Below are 22453 nucleotides of genomic sequence, written 5' to 3'. Positions count from 1 at the left end.
ATTTATTATCTCTTAGGACAAAATTGTAGGTTAATAGTTTTTATGATGTTATTTCATTGATTTCTCTTTTGCATTGTTTTCAACAAAAAAATCCAATTTGTTTCTTATCTTTGTTTTTGTTATGTCTTTTTCTCTGCTTTACCACTGGTTTTAAGCAATTTAATTCTGAGTTGTCCTATTGTCATTTTCTTCATGTTTCTCACATCTGAAGTTTGTTAAATTTCTTATAGATTTATAATTTTTTCCAACTATGGAAATTTTGGGGTCATTTTTTTTCTTCAAAAATTGTTTTGTCCCTTTCTGCACTTCTTTAAAGACTCTACAGAAATTATTATTATTATTATTATGATTACTCTCCTCATTAATGGATATATATGCTTCTTTTAAAAATTTTTTCCTTCCTCCTTCCTCTGCCAGATCCCTTTTCTGTATTCTATTGATCTCCCTTTGATTATTATGAGGACCCCCTCCGTTCTTTTTTTTTTTTTTTTCTTCTATTTTCCACATTTGAGAGAAAACATAATGGCCCTTGACCTTCTGAGTTTGGCTTATTTTGCTCAATATAGTGTTCTCAAGTTTCATCCATTTTCCTGCAAAGGACATAATTTCAATTTTCTTTATAGCTTACCAAAACTGCACTGTATAATATATACTACATTTTCTTTATCTGTTTGTTCGTTAATGGACACCCACGCTGGTTCCATAGTTTGACTATTGTGAATTGTGTTGCTATAAATATAGTAACACAGTTATATGTGTTTCTTTGCAAGCCTGATAATTTTTTATTGGATGGCTAACATTGTGCATTTTACATTATTGTGTTTCATTGTGCATTTTACATTATTGTGTTACCTATTTTCCTATAGGTATTCTTAAACTTTGTTCTGGAATGCAATTAAATGACTTGGAAAGCATTTGCTCTAGAGTAGTATACAGCCTAGGAGTGTTAACCCTCTACCCCTGCACTGAAGCAAGACCCTTTTGTGTACTCTGCGCATTGTGCCTAGAAACAGGAGATTTTTAAGTCAGGCTGGTGGAAACAGGTATTGTTGCCTGCCTTGTGTGAAAGTGGCCACAGTTACAGCCAATCTTTTCTGGTGGTTCTTCCTTTCCTTTGGGTAGTTTCCTTACATGAGTGTACTGTTCATTTTCAGCTGAATACTTGATAGAGATGCTTTGACAATCTCTAAAGGTCTCTGTGTAGTTCTTTCCTTTCTGGTCTCTTGTCATGTGAACTCTAGCTACCTTGATCTAACTGTAATTGAGTACCTGAAGTGTGGCTTATCTGAGTTATGATGAGTCTCAGCTCCATCTCCTCAATTCAGGGAGTTTATTAGGTACTGTCTTGAATTTTCCCCTACTTGTGCCAGGTCCCAGAAACTTTCTCAAGGAAGGTAAGATGGCATTCACAGAGTTAATGTGAACCTCAGAAATTGTTCTTCATTATTGCCTGTTACCCACAGTCTTGAAAACAATTGTGTTCATATATTTTGTTAATTATCATTTGGTTGTTTCAGGTAATAGGGCAAATCCAGTCTCTGTTACTTCATCATGACAAGAATGAGCTTAAGAAGTTTTATGTTTTCCTTTGTCATGGGAAGAGTTCTGAATAACATTACAAAAGTTGATTTATATTATTTGACAATTAAGTTTAGGAATTAATACCATATATAAATATATTCTCTACTCAGCTTTAAAAATTCACTGTTGAGGTAATTGTTGAAATTTTGCTTTAAAGGGAGCTGTGCTCAGGTTTGGTACCTTCCTGTTGAGATAAAGACAGAAAATAGTGATAAAACAAAGTTTAAAAACTGGGGATTTTGAGCTTGGTCTAATTGAGCCACATAAAAGAGGACCTAATATCAGCCCATGCAAACCTGATGATAGAAATTGTCTCCTTCAGGTGATCATTTCCTAGGAATTCCTTTCAAAGGATTTTCTTTGGCTTTCAGCATTTGATGGTAAAGTAAGAAGTTGTGTATGCCACATGATAATTACTTGGTTTCAATGTGTATGTGTATTAGTTTTAACTTTTTATTCCTTTGCTTACTACATTTTAAAGAATTTTGAGCAAAAGTTTTGTTAAAGGTTTTAGGAAGAGATAGTTTTTTAACATGATAAGTAAATTGGCAAAGTTTCTTGGATAAGATGAAATTGGAAGAGGATCTCGAAAGAACAGAGTGGAGTGTTGGCTGTTGTGTGAAGGCTGTTATGAGCATATAGGTTCTTAGAGAGAAGAACTTGGCAGGGACCATTACAGAGAGCAAAAGGAGTTATGAGGTGGAAAATGTTAGGGGGATATGAAGCTGGGGCAGGACTGGCAAAGCCAAGCACTTACAGATCTCTCTAAAGAGTGTAAAGAAATTGTAAGTTTTGAGTTGGTTTTTACACGGATGAAGTAGTTTGCATAAAGTACAACTTCTGGTACTTGGTTTGTAAGTGATCAAGTTTGAATTTATCGTTATGGTTGTGACCAGAAATTGCTGTACAATTAATTGTACAAAGTACTATGTTAAAAAATTGTTTTAGGCAAAGTGTGGGTTAATGGTGAACTTGTTCCTAAGCAGTTCATAATTTATGCCTGTATGCCATGTGCTTAACTTTTATGTAAAAAATTAAGGAAAATTTCCTGAAATTGTTTAAAAATTTTCAGAAAAGAGATTTTGAGACTGGGATGTAGTTCAGAGGTAGAGAGTGTGTTTAATAGGCATGAGGTCTGGGTTTAATCCCCAGGCGTCACCTCCCACCCCCACTAACACAAAAAGTTTGTGAAGAAATAAAAGAAGGTTGTCACCCTTTGTTCTTGTGTGAACTATTCAAAAAATTCAATATTTTTGTGTTCAAATACTAAGTCACGTGTATGTGTATAATGTTTTAAATCATTAAAAGCCCAAATTCCATGCGAAGGATTTATATTTACAGAAAGGTTGAATGTAGTGATATCTTGTTTATCTTTAGGAGAACAATACTAGTGGAAAGATGTGTTCATCTAATTTTAATTAAAAAATGAAGTAAAATGACACCATACTAAGATTTAGCTCTCTTCTTGTTCTGTCCTACTACCTTCCCTACTAGTATTATTACTAGTATCATGTCTGGGAGAAAATTGTAAGAATAATAATTTAAAATTTCTCTGGCCATTTCTGTGATTTGTGGTAAAGATGTGTAAGTTACATAACTAAAGTAAAAATTAAGGTAGATGTTTTTATTGGGATTTATTTTTTCTTTCCCCAAATGTAAATGAGACTATGATTGTGTTATTTAACTATTTTTAATTCAGGAGATATAAAAATGGCAATATTTTAGAAAACTAAAATTTAAGAAACATGAAGGTATCAAATTCTATATAGAAACTCTTTTTATTCCTACAGTTTTATTGCAGCTATTACATTTTAAAAACAAGAGCATGTGTGTGGCAACCGTGGAAAGATGTGAAGAAATGGTTCAGTGTGATGTCAAAGATCAGTTTGAAGAAAGTTAATAATTGATAGACTTAAAGTTGAAATGAGACAACCTTCCCCCCCATGTGTTAAATGTGTTTTCTTTTTCGTTTTAAAAATACAAAGGCATTGGCAGAGATGAATTTAAGGAGGTAAGTTTCAAGTATAATAGCAATGCATTTTAATTCAGAAGGGAAATGCTGCTAATTAAAATTTGAACACGTCATTATTTTTGTTGTTTAAATGTTTGTCATTGCAACTGTTTGTTTCCTTTTACTTTCTGTTATTTGGAATTCAATTTTGCTTTTTAGCTTATTTTTTGGGATAAGATATGATAATGAAGAAGTGGAAAGAGTTCTTTTAAAGTAAATGTATGTTATGGTTTTAAAGTTTGGTAAGCAGGAGTCTTTGATGTCAATTTTAAATATGTTTGTAGTTTACCAACATCTAGATCTGTACCATCCAGCATGGTAGCTACTAGCTATATGTGGCAATTGGGCACACAAACTGTTACTGTAGTATTCTGGTGTATAGTTTACTTTCTGTGAACACCAAATTTTGAATACTTGATTTGAAAAAATAATGTCATTAATTTAAAAAAATTTGATTACATGTTGTAATGACATTTTGATGATATTTTATGAAAATACAATATTAAAATTAATTTTAAATATGGCTACCTAGATCATTTAAAATTATATGTGGCTTGCATTATATTTGTTTGACTGATCTAGATGATGTTAAGTTCATCTTACATTTATAATTTTAGTGTAAAGTATTACCTCAGTTTTCCTAGGGTGCTCTCCATAAAACATCCAGCAACATAAAGGGAATGAAAAGCTTACAAGCAAAGTAGATATTTTCAAGTCTCTGTTAAAAAAAATATCATGTATTTTTAATCATAGGAAAAGTCTTTAGATCTTCATTTGAACTCTCTATTCTTTTTCTTATCACTGAAGATTATTTAAATTTTTATCAGCTGGATAAAGTAATTTCCAAACCATCAGTTTCTGATCAGAGGTTTGGAATGTGTTCACCTTCTCTGAGCTGTCATCTGAAAGAAACAAACCAGGATAAGAAATGTGTTTTTCAGAACTGAAAAATCCAGGTCATTTTGGAACCTGTCTTTTGTGTTGTCTTGGAGTTGTTGCCTATGCTAATTCCTTGTTTTTTCTCTTATTTATCCTTTTCTTATTTCTGTTGATCTGAGACACAGATTTGTGCTTGATGATGATAAGAAAGAATGTGACTACTCTGTGAGTCAGTCATGTAGTTTTGCTATTGTATGAATGTTTATGTCCCTTCAAAATTCATGTATTGAAATTTAATCCCAAATGTGATGGTAAGGGGTGGGACCTTTGGGAAACTACCCTCAGGAATGGGATTAATTTACTTTGGACTTTTCAGCCTCCAGAACTGTGAGCAATGAATTTCTGTTGTTTATAAATTAACCAGTCTAAAGTATTGTGTTGTATTAGCCCAAAATGGAATAAAACAAGTCTTTTGTTACTTACTTGCCAATCTTTTAGCTGACAAGTTATCTTTCTCGCAGCATATTCTTATTCTGTTCGTTTGGTGTAACATTATAAGAAATGTTTGACCCTCATGTTTGAAAAGTTGCCCCTCTATTATAATAAGGCTTTTTGAAAAACTTAAGTGCTAGCATATTTAACTTTCCAGGTATTTTCTCATACAGCTTTTTTTTTTTTTTTTTGTCTTTAGGGCTTTATAAATTCTCTTGGTAGCTTGAAAGTCACCAGCTGATATTGACCAGTTTCTGTAGTGTCCTGCTGTGGTATACTTAGGAAAAATTTTACCAAATACAATATCATATTCAAAAAGTTTAATGTCAACTGTTCACAAATAATTACCAAATTTCTATTTGTAATCTCCACCTTTCTTCTGAACTTTAGACTTGTTTCTTTAATTGCTGTGCTTATTTATCTATATAGATGTCCCCAAGGTATTTCAAACTACATACATCCCAAAGAAACCCTATTATTTTTCTTTTCCTCTTTTATATTTTCAGTCATAGGTTGAGAGACTTTTTCTTTGATCTTTATCATGTGCATGCTTTTACACACAAACTGTGCTTCTTTCTCATATGTTTCTTTCTTTCTTTTTTAATATTTTGTTTTACTTGTAGTTGGACACAATACCTTTGATGAGGATCAAACCCAGCACCCAGCACATGCTAGGCGAGCGCTCTACCGCTGAGCCACAACCCTAGCCCCCTCTCATGTGTTTCTTGTGAAGTATGCACTCTACTATTTCCTTAAATAGGTAGTGCTTTTGTGAGAAGGTTTGATTCTCAGAGGCAAAGGTATAATGAAGCTTCTCTCTCTTGAGATCTGAACTACTCTCCATGGTGGAAAATTCCTTCATTCTCAACTTATTCCTTAGTCCTACCCATTAGAGAATTATAATACTTTCTCCCTACCACCAATTCTAGACTTTCTCCATCTATTTTTTATATATTTATTTTTTAGTTATAGGTGGACACAATGTCTTTATTTTACTTTATGTGATGCTGAGGATTGAACCCAGTACCTCACACATACTAGGTGAGCGCTCTACCTCTGAGTCACAACCCCAGCCCTATACTTTCTCCATTTTGATACTATTTGAAATCCAGCTGATGCTGTCTCAGTACCCTCATCTCAGCCAATGTACTGCTGTAGCCGTTTGGAACAACTGACCGTAGATCTGGAGCCACTTTAAGAGAAACTTGGAGTTGTCCAGTTAGGGAACTGAGGGTTATGTGTTTCCCATTTAATAGAAATCCAGCCTCTGATGTCTTAGCCTGGCACTGTCTGGGAGGGTGAACAGATCTGGTCTCTGAATTACAGTACAGTAGTAGCAGATAAGAAATGGCCACACAAACTCATGGGAAATGCCTTAGATTACAAAGAACAGTATTACTGCTGGGTCAGTATTTTCCTTCAACCTGATGTTTTTTTTTTTTTTTTCCTTCTCATTTATCATAATGAAATTGTGGTGGAATGGGAAGTGTGGGGTGGATAGTTTTATTTTTTTTTATAATAAATTCATGTAAACCGTAAAGCCATGTAATCTGGAAGGAGAAAAATAAATAACAGAATAAGTTTTGGATAGACTTCTCAATAATCCCATTACCATTTTCCAGAATCAAGTCTTTGGAAATAGTTGACTTTCAGGTAGTGTGCTCCTCTACTACTATGTCAGAGTATCTTAATTATATTAAAATTAGGTGGCAACCTGTTTAGGAGCCTCCCTGAGTTATTATCACTTTTAGCAATAAGGAATGAGAATAGTTGATTCTAAGTACATATTTATGAAGTCTACATATTCTTTTTTGGGGGCAGTACTGGGGAGCAAACCCAGGACCTTGAACATGCTAGGCAAACGATCTACCACTGAGCTACAACCCCAACCCCAGTCTCCATTTTCTTGAAGAATATATAAATTCTTTTCATGAATGCATCATTTAATAACAAGATAGGTTCTAAGAAATGCATTGTTGGATGATTTCATTGTTGTATTAACATTGTAGGGTGTACTTAGATAAACCTAGATGGTGGCCTGTTGCTCCTAGATTATACTGTATGTTATTACTATGCTAAATACTATAGGCTACTATGAGTATTTGTGTATCTAAACACAGAAAAGTACAGTAAAATTGTGGTATAAAAGATACAAAATGGGACATCCTATATAAGGTGCTTACCCAGGAATGGAACTTGCAGGAATGGAGTTGCTCTGGGTGAGTCAGTGGTGAGTGCATGTGAAGGTCTGCGATATTAGTGTACATCAGACTTTATACAAGCTGCACACTTTGGCTACTCTACCTTTATAAAAACAAATATCAATAAACTATAACTTTTGACTCTTATTTAGCTTAAAACAAATGTATTATACAACTGCACAAAAATATTTTCTTTGTGTTCTCATTGTATAAACTTTATTGAATTTTTATTTACTTTTTAAACGTTTTTTGTTATAAACTAAGAAACACATACATTAGCATAGGCCTACTCAAGATCATTAGTTTTACTGTCTTTTACTCCATAACTTGTCCCAGTGGAAGGTCTGTAACAATAACATAAGAAGCTGTCATCTTCTATGATAATAATTCTGCCTTCTGGAATACCTCCAGAAGGACCTGCCTGAGGCTGTTTTACAGCTTTCTTTTTTAATAAGTAGGAGGAATACAGCTTCATGATAATAAGTATAATGTGGTAAATACATAAACCAGTAACAGTTCATTATCAGGTATTACATATTGTACATAATTATGTGCCATACTTTAAAAAGTTTTTAAAAAATTTAAATTTTTAAAAAAAATTATTTAAATTGCAAATGGACACAATACCTTTATTTATTTATTTTTATGTGGTCCTGAGGATCGAACTTAGTGCCTCATACGTGCTAGGCAAGCGCTGTGCTACTGAGCTATAACCCCAGGCTTGTGCCCTACTTTTATTTTTTTACAACACAGCGCAATAGGTTGTTTTTTTTTTTAATAGTATCACCAGAAACATGAATAATATGTTATACTATGTTGTGATGTAGCTGTCAATAGGTGGTAGTGATTTTTCAGCTCCATTATATAATATTATGGGTCCACATTATGTATTCAATCCATTCTTTGATCAGACTGTCATGTGACACATTAACTGTAGTTCCTTAGGAAGAGACGTAATAAAATAGTTTAGTAGTACTTCTGCAAAATGTTCTAACTCTTAGGACTGTTTTTAAATTTTTTTTTTTTTTAGCTGTAGTTGGACACAATACCTTTATTTTATTTATTTATTTTTATGTGGTGCTGAGAATCAAACCAAGCGCCTCACTAGGCGAGTGCTCTACCTCTGAGCCACACCCTAACCCTTCTTAGGACTTTTTTGTTATAAAAATGCTAAAGTTTTTCTTTAGAAAGTTCTAAACTTCATTGTACCAAATCAATTTGTGACCTTGCTTAGTCCCCGTAAGTGAAAGAGAAAAAGTTAACCTCATCTGAAACTTAAGGTAAAACAAATGAGTCAGAAATAAATAGTTCCAGTTTTTAGGATGGCTGAGTATGTTCCAAACCAGAAATGATTAGAAAGGAACTTCATTGCACCAAATCAATCATAAGCAAGTTTGCAGTTGACAGGCATTTTAATTCACCCTAGAGTCACAAAGGAAACAACATACTACAAAAATAGAGAATTTGCATCAAATAATCTGTCTCAGGACTATGGCTTGAAAAAACTTACACCTGTAAGATAATAGTAGGGTCTGTGCTTAGGTCTGTCATGAAAATGGTGTTACATGTTACTAGGAACAGCATGGGGACTACACTGCTGCCAACATCCTGCTGCCAGGAGCACATCAGGCATATACATGAAGATGTATTTGAGAGGAAATGAACTTGAAGAAGAAACATATGTGCAATACTAAAAGAAAAGGGGTCTTGACCTAAGTTCAGCAAAAATACCCAAGTAAAACAAAAACAACTGGTGAGCTTTCCTTAGTCTAAACATTTATTCTTCAAAATGTGTCTCATCATAATATGGTGATGTTTCATAATTTCCAAATCAAGATACAAATAATTTTTAGTTCTACCCTTTTGCTTCTGTTCTCTTATATAGAAGCATTATATCTCATGTCAGTATACAATATAACATATAGTTAATATGAAGGACAAAAGCTTGCTTGGCCCTAGTTTGACCTCAGTGTAAAGAAAATCCCATGACTAAAACATTTAAAAACAAACCTAAACCAAAAAAAAAAAAAATAACCTTCATGCAAGACTGACAATTTAAAGATGGATGTACTGCCTGTAATACCAGCAACCCTGGGAGACCAAGGTAGAGGATCACAACTTGGAGATCAGCCTCAGCAACTTATCGAGATCCTATCTCAAAATAAAAATTAGGGCTGGGTTTTAGTTCAGTGGTAGAGTGCACCAGACTCAGCAACTTAGTGAGACCCTGTATCAAAAATAAAAATTAAGGGCTGGGGTTGTGGTTCAGTGCTAAAGTACTTGCCTGTCATGTGGGAGGTGCTAGGCAATTCTCAGCCCAGCAGTCAATAAATGAATGTCCTTTGACAACTGAAAAAATAGAGTAAGAAGTCTGGGGATATAGTTCAGTGTTAAAAAAAACCCCTGCGTTCAATACCTAGTTACACCCCCCCACCACCAAAAAAGAAAAGAAAAGAAAAGAAAAGCACCATAGCTATACTACCAAAAGCACTATAAAGACTTTAATGCAATTCCTATTAAAATCTCAGTGACATTCTTCACAGAAATAGAAAAAGCAGTCATAAAATTTATCGAAAAAATAGGAGACCCAGAATAGCCAAAGCAGTCCTTAGAGAAGCAGGGGGCATCACAATACCAGACCTTAAACTATTCTACAGAGCCGTAGTAACAAAATCCTCATGGTATTAATACCAAAACAGACACATAGAATAGAAAACACAGAGACAAATACAGTTATCTCGTACTAGACAAAGGTACCAAAAACATTCATTGAAGGAAATAGAGCCTATTCAACAACTGGTGCTGGAAAAACTGGAAATCCATATGTAGCAAAATGAAATTAAACCCTTAAACTCAACTCAAAGTGAATCAAGGAGTTAGGCATTAGACGAGAGACCCTGCACCATCTAGAAGAAAAAGTAGGCCCAAATCTTTACCATGTTAGCTTAGGAACTGACTTCCTTAACAAGACTCCTAAAGCACAAGAAGTAAAATCAAGAATGAATAAGATGGCCAGCTGTCCCACTCCTTGGTTTATACTCAGAGGACTTAAAATCAGAATGTTACAATGATGCAGCCATGTCAATGTTTATAGCAGCTCAACTTGAAATGGCTAAACTATGGAACCAACCTACATGCCCTTCAGCAGATGAATAAAGAAAACGTGGGGTGTGTTTGTGTGTGTGTGCACACAATGGAATATTAGCCATAAAGAAGAATGAAATTATAGCCTTTGAAGGTAAATGGATGGAACTGGAGAATATCATGCTAATAAGCCAGTCCCCCCAAACTAAAGGTCGAATGTTTTCTCTGATATGCAGATGCTAATTCACAGTAAGGTGGGGAGCTAGGGAAAAATAGAGGTACTTTGGATTAGTCAGATGAGAGTGAAGAGAGGGGAGAGGGTATGTGGGGATAGGAAGGATAGTAGAATGAATCAGACATTATTACCCTATGTACTTATGTGATTACATGACCGGTATGATTCTACATCATGTACAACCAGAAGAATGAGAAGTTATATTCCATTTATGTATGATGTGTCAAAATGCATTCTATTATCACTAATTAAAACAAATGAAAAAAAATCCAAACTAAAACCCCTACCCTGAAAACTCATCTGCTTTGTCAAATTCAGTTGAATTATATTTGCTTTTTAAGTAATCTGCTTTAAAAAACAAAACCACCATATTAAAAACCAAAGCTACCACATCTGTTTTTGGGTTAGTATGTTACATATCATATTTAAGAAAAATTACCACAGTATTAATTTGCATAACACTCAAAGTTCTGATCAGAAGGTAATCACAATTTTAAAAGCGTAGATTTTTTCAAATTGGCTTGTATTTTTAAAAAATATTTATTTATTTTTGGTTGGACACAATATCTTTATTTTATTATTTATTTTTATGTGGTGCTGAGGATTGAACCCAGGGCCTCGCATGTGCTAGGTGAGCGCTCTACCGCTGAGCCACAACCCCAGCCCCTGTATTTTTTAATAAGTAAGAAATACAAACTATAGTTATTTTTACAGAGTAACACAGATGAATGAATAATGTGTTAATTCAGAGTCCAGTCTCTAAATGAGAAGAGTGAAACAGAAAGGCTTAGTTTTTCAGTGTATAGTTTGAGCTTTGGGCATGGTGGCACATGCCTGAAATCCCAGAGGCTCTAGAGGGTGAGGCAGGAGTAGGAGGATTGCAAGTTCAAAGCCAGCCTTAGCAACTTAATCCTAAGCAACTTAGATCCTGTCTCTAAATAAAATATAAAATGAGCTGGGGATATGGCTCAGTGGTTAAGTGCCCCTGGGTTAAATCCTCAGTTAAAAAAAAAAAAAGAATTGAATTTCAAATGTATATACATGTGTATAACCATAATGCCTATTAAAACTTAGAAAATTTCTGTAATCTTAGAAAATTCCCATCATCCCAGAGAATTTCTTTCTAGCAACCTCAGTCTTGTAGAACTTCTTTTCTGATTTTTGATTTGCATTTCCCTGATGAGTAGTGTTACTGAACATCTTTCATGTGCTCATTGGCCATTTGTGTATCTTCTTCTTTTTTAAAATTTTTATTTTATTTCTTTAGTGGTTGATAGAACTTTATTCATTTATTTTTTATTTATATGTTGTACTGAGAAACGAACCCAATGCCTCACACATGTTAGGCAAGTGCGCTACCACTGAGCCCCAGCCCTAGCCCCATTTTTGTGTATCTTCTTAGGAGAAATATATTTTCAAATCTTTTGTTCATTTTTTTAATTGAGTATTTTTTAATGATTTGTTAAGAGTTCTTCCTATATCTAAATACAAGTTCTTTATAGTTTGCAAATATTTTATCCCCTTTAGTGGGTGGTCTTTTCACTTTCTTGAGATTAGCTAGTAAATTACAAAATGTTTTTATTTTGTCAAATTCCACTTCTTTTTTTTTTTTTTAATCTTGACACTTATGCTTTTAGAGTCATGTCTAAGAAGGCTTTTCCTATTTCAAAGTTATGAGGATGTACACCTGTATTTTCCTCTACACTATGTTTTTGAACTTTATATAAATAAACTCATATCATGCGTACTTTTTTGTACCATTCTTCTTTCATTCAGGCTAATGTCTATAAGATTCATTCATGTTGATACATTTATCTCCAGTTTGTTTCTTTGTCTTATGGAGAAGTATTGGCAATGAATGGATATATCATAAATTGACAGTTTATTTTTCTGGACATTTGTGTTGTTTCTGTCTTTTGGCTATTATGAATAAAATATCTGAACTTGGAACTGCAAGTTTTTTTTGTTTTTATATATATAATTTGTGCGTGTGTGTGTGTGTGTGTATTCACACTTACTGGGCCATATGGAAGCAAATTTTAACTTTATAAGGAATTGACAAACAGTTTTTCAAAGTGATTATATGATTTTATATTTTTTATACTGATTTATGAGAGTTATATTAGCTCCCATCCTGCCAACATTTGGTATGATGTCTTTTTTTAGAATTAGAGCCATACCAGTGTGTGGTTTTAACTTGGATTTCTCTAAAGACTAAATAGTTAACTTGGGGGCTTATTAGTCATTTGATTATCTTGTTTTAGAAAGTGTTGGTAAAATCCCTCACCAATTATTGAAAGTGTGGTGTTTACCTTTTTATTAATTTTAAGAGCCCTTCTTATATTTAGAATATACGATATAAATAAGTTTTGTCAGATAAATATACTGAGAATATTTTTTCTTGGTCTATGGCTTGTTGTTTCATTTTCTTTGTTTTTTTTAATTGTACCTTTATTTTATCTATTTATTTTTATGTGTTGCTGAGGATAGAACTAGGGCCTCACATGTGCTAGCCAGGTGCTCTAACCACTGGGCTACAACTTCAGCCCTGGTTTTTTATTTTGTTAATGGAATCATTTGAAGTGCAGATTTTTGTGAAGTCTAATTATTTAATCAACTTTTTTTTTAATGATTAGTATCTCCTTGTGTCTCATTAACAAATTTCTTCCAATCTCAAGGTTGTGAAGAGGTTTTCTGTATATTTTCTTTTAGAGGGCTTTTAGTTTTAGTTTTTGTATTTAGGCTTATCATCCATTTTGAATAGTATTTGTATATGTGATGTGAGATAAGGCAAGGGTAACATCCTTAAATAATGTAATGTCTTTATTTGGAATAATATTTCATTTGTAAGTATCATGGAATATGTTATTTCAGTGTTCTTTGAAGGTAAATTGCTTAGCTAACTTCTGTAACCCACCTATGAGTTCACTTGGCATTTCTGTTTATCCAGATAGTTACAGCTCAGCAATCTCTGAAACCCTTTATGTACTCCAAAAGTCTTCCAATTAGGCATTTTTAAAATCTGTACATCTATTATACCTCAAACTTAGGTTTAAGTTAGTATCATAATTTCCTTTGAACTGTGTGTGTCCCAAATGATGATGGTAATGCGGTTTAACTATTTGGCGTATACCAAACATATAGCCAAGTGAAATGAAGAACTTAGGTCCAGATATTTCAGTGATTTTTTTTTTTCTCTACTTCATTTAGAAATCTTTAGAAACATAAAGAAAATTACTTAGTCATACTAATTTTTCCATAAGAAAAATTATGGAATTTCTGAAATAATATATATGGAAAACAGTGTTTAAAGCAAATAAAAATATAGTAATTGATGCTTAATTTGGCTGTAATACATTTTTATGTTTCTAGCAGTAGTTAGGAAATTTTATTTAAATTATCATTGCCATGAAAATATATTAAAATTCTCCTAAATAAGGAGAGAATTTATTTTATATTTGTATATATTTTTTAATATTTATTTTTTAGGTGTAGATGGATACAACACAATGCCTTTATTTTTATGTGGTGCTAAGGATCGAACCCAGATCCCGCCTGTGCTAGGCGAGCGCTCTACTGCTGAGCCACAATCCCAGCCCCTATTGTGGTATTTTTTAATATGACATCTAAAACTTGGAAGTTTTTCAAACTTTTTAAACTGGGATTATAATTTTCAGTTTAATAAAGAGTTAATGTACTTTTTTTCTTTTTCTTTTTTGAGGTGTTGGGGATCCAACACAGGGCCTAATGCAGGCTAGGCAAGTGCTCCATCACTGAGCCATAGCCTCAGTCCACTACTTAATATCTTTTGTACTGAGCTAAATAATTTAAGGAATATAAACGTGTAGATCCTCCAAGGGTGGTTCTATAACTGCAAAATAGGATTTGACTCGTGTTTTCGCTCTCTCAGTTTTTCTATTTCATAAATTAGTATTGCAAGCATTTTTTTGTACCTTAAGCATATGCCTTTCTGAAGGAGGTACTGGAATTGAGTGGTAGGTAGCCATGTTAAAAAACAAATAGATATTTTAGGACCCTTATTATTTGAATTATTTATAATCTACATCTTTATAGTTATAAAGCCACATTTCCAGCCTTCCTTTTTGTATCCTGTGCATACGTAAAGAAAAGATGAGTTATGAGTTTTGAGTGATGAGTTATGGACTGTATCTTTGAAATTACCTTAACGCATCTTTCTTTAGAGAAGAGAGCTAAAACAAGGTTAGATACTCAAAAGACTGCTGGGGTATTAAGAGCAACGAGATTCCAGTTTCATTGTGGAAGCCTAGTGATGAATAGCAACTATTGACTAGAGTTTGGGAAGACAGTAAGGATTGTGGAGATTGGGTGAAATCCCTCTTCATCCTTAAAGGAAGAAGCTCCTACTTAGTGAATCCTGTTTTTACTGTGCGGGAATATGGACCTGATTCTGATTTCTATTTCTTTTTCAAGAAATATAGTTATAAATAGGCTGTATGTATATACTTTTTTTTTTAGGCAGATTAGGTATGAATATGTGAAACAAATGAAAAAAGAGACTTGGCTAATTTCTGTGGCTCTGATTACTTTTCTTAAAACCTTGGTCATATTGTAAAACATGAAAGGATTAGTAATTCCATAAAATTTCTTGTACTTCTCCCAAGCATTATTTTTTTCCTTGAAGCCTACCCAACCACTTTTTACATTAGATTTACCCTAATTTGATTTTTTAAAAAAGATTATCTCTCACTACTTTGTTCAGATGCTCTCAAATTCCTGGGCTCAAATTATCCTTTTGCTTCAGCATCCTATGTAGCTGGGACTATAGGCACCTGCCACTGTGCCTGGTTCTCTAATTTGAATTTTTAATGGAAATGAAAGTAAATTACAATGAGACTAATTGCACAAAATATTTAACATTATTTGCTGTTTCAAATTTTGAAACTCCTGTACCTAGGTAAGAAAAAGATAGTGATTATTTTATTGATATCAACCAAAAATTATTGAAATCATGTACATTATTAAAATTATCTTAAAACAATGGTTAAATCATGGTAGTCAAACTCTAAGTATCATCACTCCTTCACCTAATATCACTGTGAGATGAGATATTCACCAATTTTTAATTATGTTTTAGATTATTAGAGACGGATAGTAAGTCTTTAAGATCTGTAAATGGGTCAAGAAGAAATAGTGGCTCCTCTCTTGTATCAAGTTCATCAGCCTCCAGTAATCTCAGCCACCTTGAAGAAGATTCTTGGATTCTTTGGGGAAGAATTGTTAATGAATGGGAAGATGTGCGCAAAAAGAAGGAAAAACAAGTTAAGGTATTCATGTTTTTTATTGAAGTTTTTTTCTCTCACCCCAAAGGGGTATCAGGTATGGATTATTAGAGAATTAGAAAAAAAGTCAGATTTTAGTGATTTCCAAGCTCTGTATAGTGAAGAAATCTGCTTTTTATGTTTTCATTTATTTGTGTTTCATGGAATTTTTTTAAAGTATTCACTGAAAATTTTATTATGTCATGTACATTGTCATATAATTTATAGATACTATGTTATTCAGTTCTCTTAAAACACTGCAAGAAAAGTAGCCTTTAAAATCCCATTAATAATCCCATTTTACAGTAGAGAGACTGGGGCTTAGCAAGTTTGACTAAGTATCACTAGACAGTGGGTGGCAATACTAGGACCCTAGCCAGGCTCTTATTTTAAGTGATTTCAACACTAAAATAAGATAATTGGAAATCATAGTGTAAACTATGTATCATTACTTTAATATTTAAATACCATTTTCATATTTTCTTAGCTCAAAGGAGTAATTTTGTTCCCCCAAATATTCCAATTCTTCATGGAATTTTTACATGTAGGTATCAGTTGTTATAGAGGTGCTGAAAATGGAAATATATAGCTGAAAATTTTTTAGAAGTTAAATTCTCTAATTTTATTATAATTTTTGTACTTGGAATTGAACCCAGGACTTCATGCATAAGCAATCTATCACTAATCTAAACCTCTGGCCCCTTTTATTTTATTTTGAGACAAGATCTCCTTAAGTTGCCCTGGTTGGCCTCAAAGTTGTGATAATCCTGCCTCAGTTTCTCAAGTAGCTGGGATTACAGGTGTGTGCCCATGTCCAGCCAAATTCTCTCATTTTATAGATGGAGAAATGAAGTTGTGACATCATGCATTCTTGAATTATCAGTATTTTTCTTTTCTGCTTTCAATAGCAGTTCTAAATGTGATGGGTATGATGCCATCATTCATAGCTCTGCAGGCTGTCAAGTCCTAAATAATTTTAGAGGCAGGATTGTTGGTGAAATGGCCAGAATTTATGCATGGCTTTGTAGCACATCCTCTCCCCATAACCAGAAAAGGATATACCCAAGAGCAAAATCTTATCCTTGGTTAAAAAGTTTCCCAGTTTATTTTAAAACCAGCTTCGTGAATTGATAAAAATTTCCACTCTACTCCAACCATCCCTCACCCACCAAATAAGTCTTCTTTGGCTTGCAAATGTGAGACTTATTAAATAATTCAGATTTAAAATTTTACTTTTCTTTTTTAGGAACTTGTTCGTAAAGGAATACCCCACCATTTTAGAGCAATAGTTTGGCAACTTTTATGCAGTGCACAAAGTATGCCAATTAAGGATCAGTATTCAGAACTCCTGAAAATGACCTCACCTTGTGAAAAACTGATCCGGAGGGACATTGCTAGAACTTATCCTGAACATAATTTTTTTAAGGAAAAAGATAGCCTTGGACAGGAGGTTCTATTCAATGTGATGAAGGTAAGTTCTGTTTGTTCATTTTTTAAATGAAATGAATTCTCAAAAAGTTGAAATTATACATTTCCCATGATAAAGCATGAAATTCCACATAATCAGTTGCTTTGGCAACAAAACTGATTTTAGCATAATTTCTACTGTAACTTTGCTGCTACATTTCTGTTTAACTTAGACAACTTATTAGAAAATTCATCATATTAGTTGAAAATTCATTCACATTACTTGACAGGAAATAAAGTAACATATTAATAATTACTCTACTCCAACCTACTCATAGAGAGATCCTTTATGAAAATGGACAGTTCACTTTATGTGAGGTTCATAGTCTAGGATTCAGGTTTCTCCCAACATGGCTGCATTCATGTCAGCAAATTTTTCTGTTTGCAGTGGCTTGAATTGTTAAGGGTTCTTAATAAAGATTTTACCTAATTTTTTTCTTCAACATTGCCTTTTCCCTTCCCTTAGATTCTTTTTATTCCAGCTATCTTTACGAAACACTGGATTTCTTGTTAAATCATTTTAATTTTGCTTAAGCTTTATCATAACCCTACTCTAATTTTATCTTAATCAGATACAACTTTTAGTTGATTTTAAAGCTCTGTTACCTTACTGAGTACACATTCCTTTTTTTCCTTCATCCTTAGCAGCTATTGCTTTCTAATTGGAAATTGTCAAATGAAAATTTTATGTAATAAAACATTTGCTCTTAAAATATTTATAGGATAACATCTACAACAAGTAAACAAGATTTTTTTCTTTAAAAAAAATTGACTTTTAATCAACTCTTTCGCCAATTTCAGGTTTTGGGAGAAGGAAGGTCTAATATACCATGTCAAAATATTTTGAACACCATATTTTACTTTTTAGGCATATTCTTTAGTGGATCGTGAGGTTGGTTACTGTCAAGGAAGTGCTTTTATAGTTGGATTATTGCTTATGCAGGTAAGTTAATACAAGTATTAAATGTCTAATTAAGTTCTTTATTAAGGTTGGATTGGAGGGTTTAAAAAGCATTATTTTTATTAAGTATAAGTGAATATTCAGTTTTTTTCCCTAAAGTCTAATTTGAATAATAATATTTTAGTTTGTACTTTGAAAGATGAAAATTGTTGAAATGATATATAATAGTGTCTTTCATCAAATGATATATTTTAAGGGTGTTTTAAAAAAATCTTTATTTATTTTATTTATTTTTTATGTGGTGCTGAGGATCAAACCCAGTACCTCACAAGTGCAAGGCAAGCGCTCTACCACTGAGCTATAACCCCAGCCCCTCAAATGATATTTTAACAACTTTTTCTTTTTTGTGGTGCTAGGGATTGCCTACTCTGTACCCATTGACCCATATGCCCCACCCCTGAACTTCTTGATGCATATAGTTATACCATAATGTTCTACTAAAACCTGTATCTACTTTTAAGTCTTGTCAACATTTAATGGGGAGTAAGGATATGAATAAAATGATGACATGAAGCTCTTATCTATGTTGTTTGACATCTTTGAAAATTTATATAGCAATTTTATATATCATGGACCCGCAGTCTTATTATGCATATCTTGCCAAAAGCTCTAAAATAGTGTTACTCAGCTACTTTTACTGTTCCAGGGATATAGCATTGACAGTGACTTATTTGGGGACGGGTTTGGATGGGATATTTTCACAATTTAGGGGCAGGACGATCGTAACCTTGAGAAGAAATGGCATAATAGTGTTATCTCTTTAGCTTTTTTGGTATATATTTATTTCATTTATTTATTTTTAAGATATCCATCTTTACTCTTTACTCCTGGGAAGGAACTTTGGAGATAACTTGATTTGAATCATGTAGGCTGCATTTTGCATCTCAGTTCTACAGTAGATCTATGAACTTGGGATAGATTATTTAATCTCTGAATCTTAATTAAATAATATTATCTATGTTCAGATTCTTCATGAGGGTCATATGAAATATTATATATAGAAGTCCTGCTTGGTGTTTGGCATTTAGAAGACATGCAGTAAAGGTTCAATGACTTGCCCCAAATCACACATCTTAATAGATAGAAGCAGAGCAGGAGTAAGAAGTTCTTTTTTCCTGATACTTTAATTTTCTAACTCTTTAATTTACCTGATTTTTAAAGCTTTGTGTCAGAAATGTACACACACACACACACACACACACTCACAGACCCTACCTCATTCTCTCTCGGGCTGTGTATTGAACACAGGGTCTTGTGCATACTAAGCATATGTTCTACTACATCATGCTACTTCCAGCTCTCCATATGTCTTTTCTGAGTAGCATAAACCTGGTGTCTGAGATACTAAGTTGACAATCAAATTGACTTATTTGTATTTTGTATTATAACATAAAAACTGATTCTAGTGATTATTACAGAATATTTGTCCATTTCTAGGTGAAACTTAGTTATAATTAATATAATACAAAACTAGGTATGTTAATGTTGAGGGTGTAGATGTTTCACAAAGTTGTGACTGTCTTCATTTATAACTGGTCAATATTGGTAGATCTTTCACCATTGAACTCAACCATCCTTATCCTTTTGCTTTTATATCAGCTCCAGAGTAATCCTTTATTATCTGAACATAGGTAATATTATTTAATTAAGATTCTGAGGTTAAATAATATAGCTCAAGTTCGTAGATCTACTGAAGAACTGAGATGCAAAGCCTAGTTTACACAATTCAAATCAAGTTATCTCCAAGGTTCCTTTCCAGGAGTAAACTTCTGAGACTAAAGAATAAGGGAGACGTCTTAAAAATAAATAAATGAAATAAATATGTATCAATAAAGCTAAAGAAATAACACTATTATGCCATTTCTTTTCAAGGTTATGATCATCCTGCCCCATTTCTAATCCTTTAGTAGTCATCTCTATTGAGTGTCTACAGAGCAATTTTCCCCTACTTGAGGTCTGAGTGTCAAAAGAGCTGCCTAGCTCTTTAGGAGCCCTAAGGAGCTAACCACACTTTCCTTCAAGGTGCTGAAGACAATGGTGATAGTGATATGAGAATCAGCACCACAATTGAAGTCATCAGTGGCGTTTTAGCTGTTTTTGTCAGTGGCAGGCAGTGTGCCACCACAACAATAATCTCTTAATAGCCCAGGGCCATGAGGTAAAAAGTGTGGTGGATCCAGATTGAAAACCCCCCCTCTTTGATTCTAAAGTTTATGCTTTTATATTTCTAGTATGTAGTGTTTCCCACAACTTCAGTATAGCAGTGTAACTCAAGAGAGTCTGATAAAATTTATAAAGTTAGTACAGGTGTAAAAGTGGTTTAAAGTGCTAGATATATTTTTTGTGTTTATGTTAACACTCTTGTAAAATTAGGTATATTATACGTGTTAGACCTTTGCAAAAGACATGTTGTCTTATCAGCTCAATCATAGAGAAAGTATGCAGCACCACATTGCTCTAGGACTCTGTTGTCATGATTTCTTTCTAATGGAAAGGAATGACTAAAAAACAGCTGGGTGGTGATTCTTCATATTTATAAGTGTCACGGAGTCTCATATTTTTTCATTTTGTCACAGGACCCAGTGATACTTTTTTCTACCTCCTTTTGCTCTTTTGTCAAATCATCCTACCTTATGTTTAAAATATCACCATTTAAAAAAATCAAAAAACTCTCTCCCAGTTCTCATATCAGTGCTCTTTCAAAGGGGAGAGGGAATGAAGGTTTTTGGAACATCAGAAGGGAAGAGACTCTTCTTGTAAGAGATAAAAGGGAGATTAATTGATTCATTCCTACTATGATTGGACCAAGGGGTGAGGAGAAGGTGTATCACAACACATGACTAAACTGGTCAGGGTCACTCCAAGTGAATTTGGGCTGACTAAATAAAGACACAGATATAGAAAGTACCTTTTTGGGTTCAGTGACCACTCCTCAGCCATATCTCCCACAAGTGAGGGTGGAGGGAGAGGGGGAGGGGGGGCAAGGCAAGCAAGAAAGAGAGGGAACATGCCTCGAACCTGGGTTTCATTGGGGAGAAGCCATTCAAATGAGGCAAGGAGTCAGGTTTCATGATGAGTCTAGCTTCATGATGTCTTTCTGTCGGCAGATTGACTGACATCTTGGAAGGTCATGCCCATCTCATGTGCTGTGTGGGGATCATAGGAAGAACAAGTGAAAAGGACACATATGTCGCCAGCCCAAACAGAGAGAGAGGCAATGTCAGTCCAGTCCACTTATGTGTTCAGTGCTCATAGTACACACACGCATAGCCCATGGCTGGCTCACCACAAAGGTGGAAAGAGGAAGGTATGATAGGAAATGAGAAATAGAGATTAGAGATCATATCATGTAGAATCTTGTAAGGATTTTGGCTTTTATTGAGGATATGGGGAACTATCAGAGTTTTTGAGCAGTAGAATGTAATGTTCTAATCATGCCTTGAAAGTGTCACTGGCATTATTTTGTATAAAGAATGGACCACTGGAAAGGAAGTACAAGGAAGACAGCAAAGTGACCATTTAGAAAGCATTTGTAACAGTTCAGATGGTAGACTACTCTCTTTGTGGTGGTTTGGGCTAGGTGTTGCTGGTAAGAATAGATTGATTCTGGAAATTGAATATAGAACCAGTAAAATTTGCTGATAGACTGGTTGTAGAGTCAGGAAGGAAAAAGTCAGTGATGACCCCTAAGGTTTTTGAGCAGAAATTTGTTGTATCCAGGAATGGCAGGGTAGGAAATTAGATGAGCAGTTTGAGATATATGTTGGACTCCAAATGAGATGTTAAATGAGCAATTGGAACTACAGGACAGGATTTGGGGAAAGGTCCAGGATAATAGATACAAGGGACCAGAGGCTGTAAAAATGGTTACAGATGCAAGTGGGGTGATAGAAGGGAAAGTTCTTTTCTTTTTTAAATATACTTTTTAGTTGTAGACATAGTACCTTTATTTATTTATTTATTTTTATGTGATGCTGAGGCTCAAACCTAGTACCTTACACATGCTAGCCAAGTGCTCTACCACTGAGAGCTACAACTCCAGCATTCTCTTCTGATTACTTACTTACTTTCTTTTTTTTTTGGGGAGGGGGTACTGGGGATTGAACTTGGGGGCACTTAACCACTGAACCACGTCCCCAGACCTTTTTTGTATTTTATTTTGAGATATGATCTCACTGAGTTGCTTAGAGCTCACTAAGTTGCTGAGGCTGGCTTTGGATTCACGGTCCTCCTGTCTCAGCC

The 22453-nt window shown here is 33.9% G+C and overlaps 1 protein-coding gene across 5 annotated transcripts in view; it reads left to right on the top strand.

Annotated features, from left to right (window-relative positions):
• Evi5 (ecotropic viral integration site 5) overlaps nt 1-22453 on the top strand; it is a 210014-nt gene that overhangs the window by 47364 nt on the left and 140197 nt on the right. For 3 of the 5 annotated variants that reach the window (XM_058585233.1, XM_058585236.1, XM_058585228.1), the window contains exons 3-5: nt 15600-15789; nt 17030-17254; nt 18119-18193. In XM_058585233.1, coding sequence (XP_058441216.1) covers nt 15600-15789; nt 17030-17254; nt 18119-18193 — 490 coding nt within the window. Of the gene's footprint in view, nt 1-3371; nt 3593-15599; nt 15790-17029; nt 17255-18118; nt 18194-22453 lie in introns of those variants that run through there. The other 2 variants (XM_046461808.2, XM_058585230.1) reach the window with 2 other exon arrangements.

Source organism: Marmota monax, unplaced genomic scaffold (assembly GCF_021218885.2).
Source record: "Marmota monax isolate L192 unplaced genomic scaffold, Marmota_monax_Labrador192_F-V1.1 WCK01_AAM20220418_F8-fsc00070, whole genome shotgun sequence".
Lineage (NCBI taxonomy): Eukaryota > Metazoa > Chordata > Mammalia > Rodentia > Sciuridae > Marmota > Marmota monax.
This window is presented reverse-complemented; position numbering and strand designations above follow the sequence as displayed.